General features: G+C 48.7%; 1 protein-coding gene across 1 annotated transcript; it reads left to right on the top strand.

Moving 5' to 3' along the window:
• Positions 1–1,942: 1,942 nt before the first annotated feature.
• DHDH (dihydrodiol dehydrogenase) lies at positions 1,943–14,502 on the top strand. The gene is made up of 7 exons (XM_084759255.1): positions 1,943–2,098; positions 2,713–2,824; positions 3,513–3,676; positions 6,477–6,729; positions 9,481–9,605; positions 13,601–13,748; positions 13,893–14,502. Exons 1-7 carry the CDS (start codon positions 2,003–2,005, stop codon positions 14,000–14,002), a joined length of 1,008 nt encoding a protein of 335 aa, XP_084615381.1. The 5' UTR covers positions 1,943–2,002; the 3' UTR covers positions 14,003–14,502.
• Positions 14,503–15,087: the final 585 nt, after the last annotated feature.

Below are 15,087 nucleotides of genomic sequence, written 5' to 3'. Positions count from 1 at the left end.
AAAACTAATAAAGAAGGCAAGGGCTGAAGAATGGCTCAGTGGTTAAAAGCACCATCTCTTCTTCTAGAGGTCCTGAGTTCAATTCCCAGCAACCATATGGTGGCTCACAACCATCTATAATGTGATCTGATGCCCTCTTCTGACATGCAGACATACATGCAGACAGAGCATTTGTATATATAAAGTAAATTAGAAAAAAAAAGAAAGAAAAAGAAAGAAAGAAAGAAAGCAGGCCGTCTGTGAGGCCTGTCATCCTAGCTGCTCCGGAAGCTGAGGCTCCAGCGTCGGGAAATGACCCGTGTGGCCTGCCCTTTCTGTCAAAGGCTCACATGGAAACGGGGGTGGTGGGGGGGGAGAAGAGCTACCTCTGTCCCAGGAATCAGGGTTACAGTGAAATGTTGCATAACCCATTAGTTCATGATTAATGAAAGCCGTGATAAAGGACAAAATCTCTGCGGCTTAGCAAACACGTGGCTCGTGAACACGTAGGCGCAGTCAGACAGCGCCAAGTGAATCTGAAGAGAAGAGTAAAACTTTTATATACGAGAATAAGATAACGATGGATACAAGGGACCAGATGTTATGTTATGTGAGGTTTATTAAATAAGCATGGGGGGGGGAGGAAAGGGGGGAGGGGTACCCCAGAGAGAAGGAGGAGAGAGAGGAGAGGGGGGAGGAGAGGGGGGAGGGGGTAGAGAGAGATCTCCAGGAGCTCCGGGAGCAGGAGCATCTGTTCTTTCATAAGGCCCTGGGCAGGACCACGCCCTGTGGCAGGTGGGGACTGAAGCAGAATCCGAACAGAAACCGTGTTATAAAGGAGGAAGGACTTGGGGCGGGGTATGAGATGCATTTTCTTTTCTCTCCAAATGTTAAGTGAGATAAATGAAGTCTCATTGTTAAAGACACCTGTTAAAAAAACAAACAAACAAACCCGCAATCTGCGGCTTGAGTGGGCTCGGCCAGCTGTTCGGAGCACTCACTGTCCCTGCAGAGGACCCAGGTTGGGTTCCCAGCTCCCACGAATGGCTCGCAGGCATCTGTGATTCGAGCTCCAGGGGACTCTAACACCCTCTTGTGTGTTTTGGGGAGCTTCGTTTTTCTTTTTTTCTGTGTCTGAGTGTCGGCCTATATGCATGTCTCTGCACCACCTGCATACCTGGCGCCCAGAGAGGACAGGAGAGGCACTGGATCTCCCGGAACAGGAGTTAAAGATGGTTGTGAACAGCCACGTGGAGCTGAACTTGGGCCTCTGGGAGAGCAGCCAATGCCCGTAACTGCTGAGCCATCTCTCTAGACACCGAAACACCCCCTTCTAACCTCTGAGAGCACTAGACACGCGCATGGGGCATGTGTATACATGCAGGCAAGACACACACGCACGCACACTTAATAACAAAGCAAACTCAGTGAGTCCCTGCTGGGTGTGCGTGCCTGCGGCCTTTTGCCGAAGTAAATCTTTCTGCCTTGCCAGGAATATTTCGGATCCTATGGTCATTTTGTTGAGACCCTAGACCAATTTCTAACAATATCAAGACCTTGTCTCCAAATAAAAAGTAAAAAGACACCTGAGAGAAAAGCAAGATGGTGTATACCTTATAATTCCTGTACTCAAGGAGCTGAGGCAGGAGGATTGCCCTGAGTTTGAGGTCAGCAGCTGGGGTTATTTTGTGGAGTCCAGGCCAGCCTGGGCAACAGAGTAAGGCATAGAAAGACAGAGACAGAGACAGAGGCAGCCGCAGATACACACACACACACACACACACACACACACACACACACGAGTGTGCCCACACACTGAGAGAGACAGACCGATAGAAAAGCAGACATTTCTCCAATTTCCCTTAGGTTGTGTCCCTAAGGGTCAAAGGCTCAGAAAGCAAAGCCCTGCAGGCCCTCTGAGAGAGTTAAGCCAAGAAGAGCAAGGATCCGGTTGGCTCCGCCCCCCGCCCTGCGGGCCCAGGCTGCCCTGCCCTGCCTGCGGAGGTCGTCCTGCCCTGTGAAGATGGCGCTGCCGCTGCGCTGGGGAATTGTGTCAGCTGGCTTAATCGCCAACGATTTTACCACCGTGCTGAACTCACTGCCTCCCTCGGAGCACCAGGTGCACCTCCCTTGGAAGACCCTGGGTCTCGAGGGAAGAGGGGAGCCTTGGCTAGAGAGGAGAGGTGACAGTATGAGAAATGGGGGAGTCCTGAGTCTGAGGGAGGACAGCCCCTAGGTCTGAGACAGGAGGTGACCCTGAGAAGGGAAGGGGACCCTACTTCCGGTCTTCAAAGCCACAGGAGACTTATTTTTAGCTTGTTCCTCCTCTTCACACCCCCCCCCCCTTGTAAACCGGAGGAGCTTGAGGTTTGCGGGGGGGGGGGGGGGTGGGGGGGTGGGGGGGGGATCTTAGCTGCTGCGCTGAGGGACTATTGTGCAGTCAGAGACTGGGTCTTCGGTTCACTAACACCCCCCCCCCCTTTCCTTTTTCATTCAGTCTTTGCCATGTCCCCCGGGGATGTTCTTGAACTTGTTAATAGCCTAGGCTGGCCTGGCGCCCAGGCACAGCATGAGTCTGGCTTTCTGCCGTCCATCCCCTACCACCCCCCCCATCTTCCCTAGACATCTCGGAGAAGCCCCTTTATTGTAACCCCCTCCATCGCTTGCCCTCCCCCCCCCAACTACCTTACCCTCCACAATGGCCCCACCTTCACCCTTGGAATCGCTCAGCAGGTGGTAGCAGTGGCTGCGAGGGACTTGAACCGGGCGAAGGAGTTTGCACAGAAACATAACATTCCCAAGGCCTACGGCTCCTACAAGGAGTTGGCCAAGGACCCAAACGTGGGTGAGTGGCCGCGATGATGGAGGTGGGGGACAGCTAGGCACAGTCCGTGCTGTGCTAAATGTGTGACTCCCGGGGCTGGGCTTTGGGCTCAGCTGGGGTAGGAGGCAGGGTTAATGGGAGCGCACTTGGCCAGAGTCTGGCCGAACAGTATTCAACTCAGCTTAGAGGCCAGGCCTCTGCAGCTAAGGCTAGGTTCAAAGACTCTTGCAAGGCTACGGAATCTGGTAAGGGGTTATGTGCTTGTTTATTCTCCAGCATTGGGGATGGAACTCAGGGCCTCTCACACTTTAGGCAAAGGCTCCACCAAGGTGTAGCCCAACACTTTTTTTTTTTATTTTGAGAGAGGGTCTCACTATGTAGCCCTGGCTGGCCTAAAAGTTACTATGGAGAACAGGCTGGCCTCGAACTCACAAAGATCGACCTGCCTTGTTTTCCCGTTTCCAAGGGCTAGGATTAAAGATGTGGGCTACTATGCCTGGGCCCTTGGGTTTTTGATACAGACCTCACTATGCAGCTCAGGCTGGTCTCAAATGGGTTATCCTCCTGCCTCAGGCTCTCAAGAGCCTGGTAGTCTCATCCTAATGAAAAGATTAGGGTTGTGTCCGCTGATTTGTCCTTGAACATTATCGGCCAGGCCTCTCTTCCTGTGGGCAGTGCTGCTGACCTGATCGCCTTTCTCCTACCCTAGAGGTGGCCTACGTCGCCACCCAGCACCCCCAGCACAAGGCGGCGGTGAGCCTCTGCCTGGCAGCGGGCAAGGCTGTCCTCTGTGAGAAGCCCATGGGCGTGAACGCAGCAGAAGTGCGGGACATGGTTGCAGAGGCCCGTTCTCGCGGCCTCTTCCTTATGGAGGTAAGCCTGGAGAGGCCCCTCTGTTGTTTTTTGATCACATGTATTGTCAGTATGCTTGGCTAGCGATCAATTAAGACACAGACACCTGTTATATTTTAAAATAGCCTTAGTTAACCTGGGGCAGGACAGATATCAATCCTCTAAACTACCTTCCATAGTGGGACAGGCATGGGATCCCTGTCTCAATCTCATGTCATCTGTTTTTAATAATAACTTTTATCAAGCTACCTCCCCTTTATAATCTCAAATATTTGTTAATGTTTTTTATCTGAGCTGGATTCTCCACTCACGCCGCTGTGTGTTTTTTTCCATCTAACCCATAGCAACCTTTTTTTTTTCCTCTTTCTTTTTGGCAGTTTTTTTTTTCTCTCTCTCTCCTTGTGGTGGTTCTTTCTTTCTTTCTTTCTTTCTTTCTTTCTTTCTTTCTTTCTTTCTTTCTTTCTTTCTTTCTTTTCCAGAATTCCTCTCCCTCCTAGCCCCACCTATCTCTCTTGTCCTGTCCAGGTGGGATGGCTTTTTATTAAACAAAAGGTGGGTCAGACAGCAAGCAGTAATTAGCATCAAAATACATCAGATTATGCCCCCAACACTGCCATGCCAGTGGTGAACATGGCTGCCCACAGTCAAAATGTTGCTCCCTCATACCCTCCCCCCACAAGGATCAGATTCCCTGTGCTGGCCAGGATGTAACGGAATCTAGCTGCTATTGAAGCCACAAACTCAAGTTCCTTTCTCCCCACTTGAAGGAAAGGTATTTATTTGGAAAGCAAGGAAACCGAAGAAGACAGAGGCCATCTTGCTTAGGGGTTGTGGGTGCAAGACTTACCCAGGGAGTCACGGGGACGTGTGTCACGCAGACTGGCCCTCAGGAGAGTCCCACAGCATGCTTGAGCTCAGCTTTCCAGATGCACACACTGCTCTCATCTGCGAGTCACTGCTTGCTCAACGAACCTAAGAAAACCACGGATAAGGGCGGTGACTTTGTAACTTCTTTTCCCAGGAAAAGCTAAAATGCTGGCCCACAACAGCTCCTTTCTCCTGGAGAACAGGAGATAAGGAAAGGCTACTTTCTCAGAATTCCACCCCAACACGGAGGAGGGAACGTTCAAGACAGGATGCCACGTCCTCTATGGCAAAGCTAGTGGGAGACCAAGAATTTACCATCAAACTGTGCAACTTCCAAATCAGTTAATTAAGAAAGAAAAAAAAAACTTTAGTTATTTTATTTACTATGCCATGTGTACATGTGGTGCCCACAGAGGTTAGAAGATGGTTTCAGATCTCCAGAGCTGAAGGGGCCGTGTGGCCAGCAGGAAGCAGCCTGGATCACTCAAACAACAAGTGAGCCGGCTCTCCAGCCCCTGAAATCCACCAAGAAGAGATCAGGTGTTAGGCGGGCGTGGTGGCACACGCCAGTAACCCCAGCACTCGGGATGGGAGGCAGAGGCAGCCGGTCCCCGTGAGTTCGAGTCCAGCCTGCTCCACACAGTAAATCTCCAGCGAGCTAGAGCCACGCACTGAAACCTTGTCTCAGGAAGGAAAGCAGGAGGTACCGAAGAGATGCAGGAAGCCCAGGGTTCCATCCTCAGCACTGGAAAGGAGGCAGAGGCAGGAGGATAGAAGTTCAAGGCTGCCCAGCATGGTAGTGCACATTGTAAAAAAAAAATCTTTTCTTAATATTTTATTTATTGGGGGCTAGAGAGATGGCTCAGAGGTTAAGAGCACTGTCTGCTCTTCCAGAGGTCTTGAGTTCAATTCCCAGCAACCACATGGTGGCTTACAACCATCTATAATTAGATCTGATGCCCTCTTCTGGCCTGCAGGTATACATGCAGATAGAGTTTTCATATACATAAGCATAAATAAAATCTTTTTTAAAGATTTATTTATATATTTATTTATTATATTATATTCTGCCTGCAGAACACTGTATACATAATAATAAATAAATATTTAAAAAAAGATTTTATTTATGCTTATGTATATGAAAACTATCTGCATGTACCCCTGCAGTCCAGAAGAGGGCACCAGATCACACTATAGATGGTTGTGAGCCACCATGTGGTTGGTGGGAATTGAACTCAGGACCTCTGGAAGAGAAGTCAGTGCTCCAAACCACGGAGCCATCTCTCCAGCCCTGAAAACAATTTCGGGTTTTTTGTTGTTTGTTTTTGTTTTTTGAGACAGGGTTTCTCTGTGTAGCCTTGGCTGTCCTGGACTCACTTGGTAGACCAGGCTGGCCTCGAGCTCACAGCGATCCGAACTCACAGCAATCTGCCTGCCTCTGCCTCCCGAGTGTTGGGATTAAAGGTATGAGCCACCACGCTGGGCCGCCTCAAAATTAGAGTTTCTTAAAGGGCTAGAGATACTATCTCAGTGGTTACTGTTTTTCCCTCACCCAAGGCTCCGGGTTCAGGCCCACCTGCCCAAAGAATAGTGCTGCTCAAGGTGGGCTGGTCGGCCTACGGCAGTTAAAAATCTAGACACTACCCCACAGGCCAGTCTGTCGTAGGCAGCTCCTCCACTGGGACTCACCTGTCTGCCACACAACGAAATTTGAAGCCAGCCTGGGCAACATTATACCCTATCTAAAAAAAGAAAAAAAAAGCTAAAAAAAACCGTGTGTATGGGACCAGAACCAGCCGGAACAGGAAAAGTGGGGTGACAGGGGGAAGGCCAAGAAAGGACCTTGTGTTTGGGGCTATGCTCTCTGGAAAAATAAGGGTGTGTTTTGGGGAGGGGGAGCAGATTAGGATCCCGCGGGAGGTGTGGCTGAGTACCTCACCTCTCTGGTCTGCAGGGCATCTGGAGCCGGTTTTTTCCTGCCATGGAGGCTCTGCGGGAAGTTTTGGTCCAAGGAACTATCGGGGAGCCTCGAATGGCCCGGGCAGAATTTGGGGCGGATTTAAGCGTTTTTCCCCGGGCAACAGACTGGAGCCAGGCCGGCGGCGGCCTGCTGGACCTAGGCATCTACTGCGTTCAATTCCTCTCCTGGGTCTTTGGTGCCCAGAAGCCAGAGAAGATTTCAGCCATGGCAAGGATCCACGAAACAGGTACTGCATACCCTCGCCGGGATGGCGGTAGGGATGGCGGTAGGAGGCATTCTCTCTCAAGTCTCCGGGCCCCGAGAGAAATCAAGTTAGACAGCTGGAGGGACTTGCTTGCTTAGGCATATAAAGTACCATTTCCAGACCTGAGTATGTACACAGGATTTAAGCAAGTGGCTCCCCCATGGCCTTCTGGGAAATGTAGTTCACGAACTACATGGGTGGGGGGCCCAACGTCTCTTTCAGAATCTTGTTCCGATTCAGGTCTGCTCTCCACTGGCTGTGCCCTGACAATTTACCACGTGATCTGAGACTGCGTGGCTGAATCTTTTTTACTTGTTTTTTGTAGTTACGGTTCTGGTTTTTCAAGACGGGGTTTCAATGTTTAACAGGGCCCCGGCTCTACTGGATTCATTTTGTAGACTAGGCTGGCCTCGAACTCATAGAGATCTGCGTGCCTCTGCTCCAAGTGCTAGGATTAAAGGTGTGCACCATCTACCCTGGCGCAGGCTGAATCTTAATTATTTGACTAGTCAAATGTTAATAATTAGGGTGCTGTGGGAGTTAATGAAGAATTAAAGTAAATGGTTAGCAGTTAAATATAAGCAGCGGGGCGTGGTGGCGCATGCCTTTAATCCCAGCACTCGGGAGGCAGAGGCAGGTGGATCTCTGTGAGTTCGAGGCCAACCTGGTCAATAAAGTGAGTCTTTACTCCTAGGCTACACAAAAAAACCGTGTCTCGAAAAACCAAAACTAAAAACAAAAAACAAAAAACAAAAACAAAGAGAGAGAGAGAGAGAGAGAGAGAGAGAGAGAGAGAGAGAGAGAGAGAGAAATATAAGCAATTGGTTCCAGAAAATGGTGGTGCACACCTTTAATCCCAGCACTTGGGGAGGCAGAGGCAGGTGGATCTCTGTGAGTTGGGAGCCAGCCTGGTCTACCGTGCAAGTTCCAGGACAGCCAAGGCTACACATAGAAAACCTGTCTCAAAAAAACAAAAAAGGGGGGCTGGAGAGATGGCTCAGTGGGTAAGAGTGCTGCCTGTTCTTCCAAAGGTCCGAAGTTCAATCCCCAGCAACCACATGGTGGCTCATAACCATCTGTACTGTGATGTGATGCCCTCTTCTGGCCTGCAGATGTACATGCAGGCAGAACACTGTATACATAATAATAAATAAATAACTCTAAAAAAAAAAAACAAAAAAAACAAAAAGGGCTGGAGAGATGGCTCAGCGGTTAAGAGCACTGGCTGCTCTTCCGAAGGTCCTGAGTTCAATTCCCAGCAACCACATGGTGGCTCACAGCCATCTGTAATGAGATCTGGTGCCGCCTTCTGGCCAGCAGGTGTATATGCATAATAAATAAATCTTTAAAAAACAAAAACAAAAAATAAAATAAAGCAAAATAAATAAAAACAAAGGTTATTGGCTTCAAGCTTCCAGAGCTCTGTCTCCCCAAGTGCTAGAATTAAGGGTCTGTGTCTCCATGCTTAGCATTGTGGGTTGGGGTTTTTGTTTGTTTGTTTGGGGGTGAGAGGGGCAGTTCCTGTGCAGTCCTAGCTGTCCTAGGCTCCCTTTGTAGACCAGGCTGGCCTCAAATTCATGTGGATCCACCTGAGTCTGCTTCCTGAGTGCTTTGATTAAAGCAGTGTACCACCACCACTTCCCTGCCAGGGTTAAAAAATATATATTTATTTTACATTCGTATGTATGTATGTATGTATGTATATGTCCGTATGTATGAACACATGCTATGTGACTGCAGAGGTCCCAAGATAGACTGAAACCCCTGAAAGTGGAGTTACGGACAGTTGAGAACTGCCATGTGGGTGCCGGGAGCTGCACCCACACACTCTGCAGGAGCAGCAAAGGCTCTTACCAGCTAAACCATCTCCCCTGAGAGATAATGTAAACATCATACAATTACTCAAAGTACATCACTGATTCAGGGCCTTGTGGCTCTTGCCGGTTACCCCAGTCCCCTGGGAGAAGGAGGCAGGAAGATTCCATGAGTTCAAAGCCAGCCTGGATTACACAGTGAGGCCCTGTTTGATTAAAACAACAACAACAACAACAACAACAACAACAACAACACAACAACAAAGCAGGGGCCAGGAGAGTTAGCTCAGCAGATAGATCAAAGGTGTGTACCATGGAAGCCCCAAGGCCAGAGTTTGATACCCATAATTCAGGGAAAGATAGAAAGAGACAATTTTTGAACTTCTAACTTTGGCCCTTGCCCCTCCCTCCGCATGTACACCCTACACATATGCACACTAGTTAAAAACTGAATTGCCAATTACGTTTTTGCTAATTAAGAACGTAAAAGTCAAAACTGTTCAGCCGCGCACGGCTGTGTCTGCCTGTAATTCCAGCGCACAGGAAGTGGAGGCAAAAGGATCGGGAGATGATTGTCTGATACATAGGAAGTTTGGGCCGGGCACTGTGGCGCACGCCTTTAATCCCAGCACTCAGGAGGCAGAGGCAGGCGGATCGCTGTGAGTTCAAGGCCAGCCTGGTCTGCAAAGGGAGTCCAGGACAGCCAAGGCTACACAGAGAAACCCTGTCTCGAAAAACAAAACAAAACAAAAACATAGAAAGTTTGGGTTGAGCCTGCGCACCTGGAGGTTCTGCCTCAAACAGATAAAACCCAGCAAGGAACACAAAATGTAACAAACGAGAGACAACACCGCACAGGCTGCGAGTCTCGGCCACAGTTGGCGGTGTCTGCCCTGAGCTGACTGTGCTTTCCTTGCAGGTGTCGACGACACTGTGAGCGTGCTACTTCAGTACCCAGGAGGGGTCCTTGGTAGCTTCTCCTGCAGCATCACCTCCGAACTCCCCAACACAGCGTATGTGAGCGGCACCAAGGGCGTGGCCCAGGTGAGATGTCGTCACACCGCCAAGTGCTGGGAACCCTCCCTCAGACAGGGTGCCTAGCGCTGACGGAACCGTTTTCTCGTCCTGCTTCTGAGATGTTCACACTCCTTGACAACCACACCACAGGAACAGCAGGGTGAGGGAAAGATAGGGCCTCGGTAAACACGTGCTTGCGCTCTCCCGATTACTAGGAAGGGAGGAAGGGGCACGTGTGCAGTTAGAATTTTCTGGGCTTGCTCAACACATCTGCCTCTCTACGATGAGGCCTGAGATTTTCTTTTTCTTTTTCTTTTTGTTTGTTTGTTTTTCTTTTCTTTTTTCTTTTTTTTTTTCTTTTTTTTTTTTTTGAGACAGGGTTTCTCTGTGTAGCCTTGGCTGTCCTGGACTCGCTTTGTAGACCAGGCTGGCCTCAAACTGACAGCGATCCACCTGCCTCTGCCTCCCGAGTGCTGGGATTAAAGGTGTGCACCACCACACTCGGCCTTTTCTTTTTCTTTTTAATATTTATTTATTATTCATACAGTATGCTGCCCTCAAGTGTGCCTACTCATCACAAGAGGGCACCAGATCTCATTATAGATGGCTGTGAGCCGCCATGTAGTTGCTGGGAATTGAACTCATAACCTGTGGAAGAGCAGCCAGTGCTCTTAACCTCGGAGCCGTCTCTCCAGACCTTCTTTTTCTTTTTTCTTTTTTCAAGATTTATTTATTTATTATGTATACAGTGCTCTGCCTGCATGCGTGCCTGCCCGCCAGAAGAGGGCACTAGATCACATTATAAATGGTTGTGAGCCATCATGTGGTTGATGGAAATTGAACTCAGGGCCTCTGTCAGTGCTCTTAATCTCTGAGCCATCTGTCCAGCCCCGAGGCCTGACTTTTCAAAGTCATAAAGAAAGCCGTGAGCCAGGCATTGTGGCACAGGGCCTTAAATCCCATCGCTTGGGACGCAGAGGCAGGTGGATCTCTGTGAGTTCAAGGCCAGCCTGGTCTACAAAGAGAGTCCAGAACAGCCACAAGAGAAACTCTGTCTGGAAAGACCAAAAAAGGAAAAAGAAAAAAGTCGAGCATGGTGGCGCACGCCTTTAATCCCAGCACTCAGGAGACAGAGGCAGGTGGATCGCTGAGTTCGAGGCCAGCCTGGTCTACAAAGTGAGTCCAGCACAGCCAAGACTACACAGAGAGACCCTGTCTTGGAAAACAAAAAAGAAAAAGGAAAAGGAAAAAAGAAAGAAAGAAAGAAAGAAAGAAAGAAAGAAAGAAAAGCCTTTCCAGTTGTTTCCAGACACCATCCATGTCTCAGGAGAGATTAGGATTTCGTGGATTCTTGGAATGCCATTGCTAGGAAAAAAAAATCCTAGTGTGACTCAGTGGAAGACATGGCTAGCACTGTCTCCTACTTGATACCTGCTGCCAAAGAAAGATCATCCTGCTGGGCCTAGAGGTGCACGGCCATCCTGGGCTACAGCATGATGTCAAGGACAGTTTGGAATACTCAGCAAGACCTTCAAAAATAAGAAGTACGAAGAGGCCAAGCATGGTGGCGCACACCTTTAGTCCCAACACTGGGGAGGCAGAGGCAGGCGGATCGCTGTGAGTTCGAGGCCAGCCTGGTCTACACAGCAAGTCCAGGACAGCCAAGGCTAACACAGAGAGATCCTGTCTTGAAAAGCCAAATAAATAAATAAAATAAAATAAAAAATAAAAAAGTAAGAAGAGAATCTGCAGACATAAGGCAATGATCTAGCACCTGCCTAGAATCCTTGAGGGATGGAATAGAGCACTTTCTTAGTGTGCACCCAATAGTGTGTTTGATCCTTAAGACTTCAACTAAAAAAAAAAAATCTAGCCTGGCAGTGGTGGTGCTCACCTTTAATGCCAGCACTTGGGAGGCAGAGGCAGGTGAATTGCTGTGAGTTTAAGGCCAGCCTGGTCTCAAAAGCGAGTTCAGGACAGTCTAGGCTACACAGAGAAAACCCTGTCTTGAAAGACAAAAAATAAAATAAAATAAAATAAAAAATAAAGAAAGAAAGAAAGAAAGAAAGAAAGAACTTAAGCCAAGTGCAGTGGCTCAAATCTCAGCACTCAAGTCAAACTATAAAGTAATTTGAGCCTTTTCCTGTTAGTGGTAGCTTTAAAGTTGTGTTGCAGTTTCTCTCTTAACCCAGCTAACACACAAATAATTGAGGCAGAGTATGTTATTTATTTAATATGCGTTACAGCACAACAACTGAGCAGTTATTACCTATTTTAATCCTCTAAGCTAGTCTGACTTTTTCCCTTTGCCAAAGTCCCCCAAGATAATTGCACTTTTTTCCAAGATATATATTATTTTATTAATTTGTTCTTGTTACATCTCAATGGTTATCCCATCCCCTGTGTCCTCCCATTCTTCCCTCCCTCCCATTTTTCCCTTATTCCCCTCCCCTATGACAGTTCCTGAGGGGGATTTCCTCCCCCTGTATATGCTCATAGGGTATCAAGTCTCTTCTTGGTAACCTGCTGTCCTTAAAAATATGGAACGCTTCACGAATTTGCGTGTCATCCTTGTGCAGGGGCCATGCTAATCTTCTCTGTATTGTTCGAATTGTAGTATATGTGCTGCCGAAGCGAGCACGATAATTGCACTTTATGGCTTTTCCTGTTCAGCTGCTGTCTCCTAAGGTCTCCTGGACCTGCGGCTGAGGCTGAATCCCCTACTTCCTCCTCTCGCTCCCCCTCCCTGAGCTGACAGAAGCTCATCCTGTTCTCATCAATTGGCTGTAAGATGCTTTATTGGCCTCACAGGGGACAACTGGGCAGCAGTGTTTACACAACATTGGGACAGGAGATTCTCAGGACAAGGATTGTCTTGAAAGAGACAGGGTCTCTCTGTGTAGCCCTGGCTGTCCTGGACTCCCTCTATAGACCAGGCTGGCCTCGAACTCACAGCGATCTGCCTGCCTCTGCCTCCTGAGTGCTGGGATTAAAGGCGTGCGCCACCACACGCAGCCGCATTTGTGCTGATGTGTGCATATGTGTGATGTGACATCACACATCACGCCTACATTTCCTATCCAGGCCTCATCTCCCATTTCCGTCTTTCTGTCCTGTCCTGCAGGTGGTGGGCAGCTAGGTTTGCTTCCAGGTCTTCTACCAGATAAGGAAGGCTTTGCCGGGTGTGGTGGCGCACACCTTTCATCCCAGCACTCTTAGCCTGGTCTACAAAGTGAGTCCAGGACAGCCAGTGCTCCATAGAAAACGCCCTGTCTCTAGAAACCAAGAAGAAGAAGAGGAAGAGGAAGAGGAAGAGGAAGAAGAAGAAGGAGAAGAAGAAGAAGAAGAAGAAGAAGAAAGAGTTGCCTGGTGTGGTGGAGCACGCCTTTAATCCCAGCACTCGGGAAGCAGAGGCAGGTGGATCTCTGTGAGTTTGAGGCCAGCCTGGTCTACAAAGTGAGTCCAGGACAGCCAGGGCTACACAGAGAAACCCTGTCTCGAAAAACCAAATCAAAAAAAAAAAAAAAAGAAAAAAGAAAGAAAGAGAAGAAGAAGAAGAAGAAGGAAGGAGGAGGAGGAAGGCCTTGTATGGAAACCAGGTGTGGTGGCGCACACACTTGTAATCTCCAGCAGAAGAATCAGAAGTCCAAGGTCAACATCACCCTAGGCTACATGAGACCCTGTCAAAAACAAACAAACAACAACAACAAAGTGTGGAAGCCAAGAGTGATGGTACTAACTGTGGTTCGAACACCCTAGAGACTGTGGCAGTAAACCCTCGCCACTCTGCTAAAGGAGCACCTCGTCCTTAAATCCAAGATCATTTTTATTCTGGGGAGACAAGAGACAAGTCTTAGTATGGCAGGACCATTGCTAAAGAGTAAACTCTCCAATCCCAATTCAGGCAGAAGGCGGCCTGACCCTCACAGATCGAGTGGGAGCAAAGGCGGAGCTCTCAGGTGCAGAGAGCTACTCCATGTTGTCTGGAGTAAAGCCCTCAAAGCTTTGTTTTCTTCCTCCAGATTGGCAAAACGTGGTGCCCATTGGAGCTGGTGGTGAATGGCAACCATAAACAGTTCCCTCCACCTGTCCTTGAGAAAAAGTTCAATTTTGTAAATGGAGCATGCATGAGTTACGAAGCCAACCACGTCCGCGAGTGTCTGCGTAAAGGTGAGGAGTGGAGGACTGCAACCTGGGACCAGGCCTGAGGGAAATGTGTTCCATCCTATGCCGTGTGTACTTCTGGGAATTGTAGTCTTCCTGGTGGCAGGTGTGTGGATTTTAGACAAGTTGTCCTGTGCTCTGTCCTCCCAGGTCTTAAGGAAAGTCCTGTAGTTCCTCTGGCAGAGAGTGAGCTCTTGGCTGAGATCCTTGAGGAGGTGAGGAAAGCCATTGGAGTCACCTTCCCACAGGATAAACAGTGATGCGCCTCCTGGGGTGGACATGACAAGCAATTATTTTCCAAGGGCGAGGGTGGGCGGGGGTGAGGGGGAGCTCGCTAGCTTGACCCTGTTGTAGGAAGGTCCAACTGTGTTTTCTTTCTTTCTTTCTTTCTTTCTTTCTCTCTCTCTCTCTCTCTCTCTCTCTCTCTCTCTCTCTCTCTCTCTCTCCCTTTCTTTTAGTTTCTTGAGACAGGGTTTCTCTGTGTAGCCTTGGCTGTCCTGGACTCACTTTGTAGACCAGGCTGGCCTCGAACTCACAGCGATCCACCTGCCTCTGCCTCCCGAGTGCTGGGATTAAAGGTGTGCGCCACCACGCTTTGCCCACAACTATGTTTTCCAATGCTGGTTTTGGTGCCTTCAGATCTGGGTACCGCCCCACCATGGGCATTGTGATAAATGTTGAACTATGTCTTGTAACTATGTGATGATAAGGAATGCTCTCCAGTTATCCCTGATTGTCTAAATAAAGATGCTGAAGCCTATGACTGCGTAGAAGAGAGGAAGGTGGTGTTTTAGGTTCCTGGGTTTGGGTTAGAGAATTGAGAAGACAGCGAGGAAGGCGGAGAGGAGTCGCCATGAGGCAAGACCGCGATGAGCAGGTGGCTGTAAGGATAAACTGATGGAACAGAAGCTTCCTGGAATCATTAGACTGGCAAGCGATTGGCGTTCATGTGGGTATTGAAAGTACCAGGGGGCGGAAGGGCTGGAGAGATGGCTCAGTGGTTAAGAGCACTGCCTGCTCTTCCAGAGGTCCTGAGTTCAATTCTCAGCAACCATGTGGTGGCTCACAACCATCTATAATGTAATCTGATATTCTCTTCTGCAGATAAATCACTCATATGCAAAATATAAATATAAAATAAATAAATCTTTAAAAAAAAAAAAAGAAAGTACCAGGGTTGGAATAGCTCAGAATCTGCCCAGCATAATGTGTGGGAAGAATTGTAAGCTTTGTCACAGGTGAAAGCAGTCTTGGCAGGCTTTGCCCTTGGACACACCATGGATACTCCCTGAGATTAACCTTGAGATAGACTGGGAGGAGCCATCCTGGGCCTGGAATTCAGGAA

Source organism: Acomys minous, assembly GCF_964271855.1.
Source record: "Acomys minous genome assembly, chromosome: 2".
Classification (NCBI taxonomy): domain Eukaryota; kingdom Metazoa; phylum Chordata; class Mammalia; order Rodentia; family Muridae; genus Acomys; species Acomys minous.
This window is presented reverse-complemented; position numbering and strand designations above follow the sequence as displayed.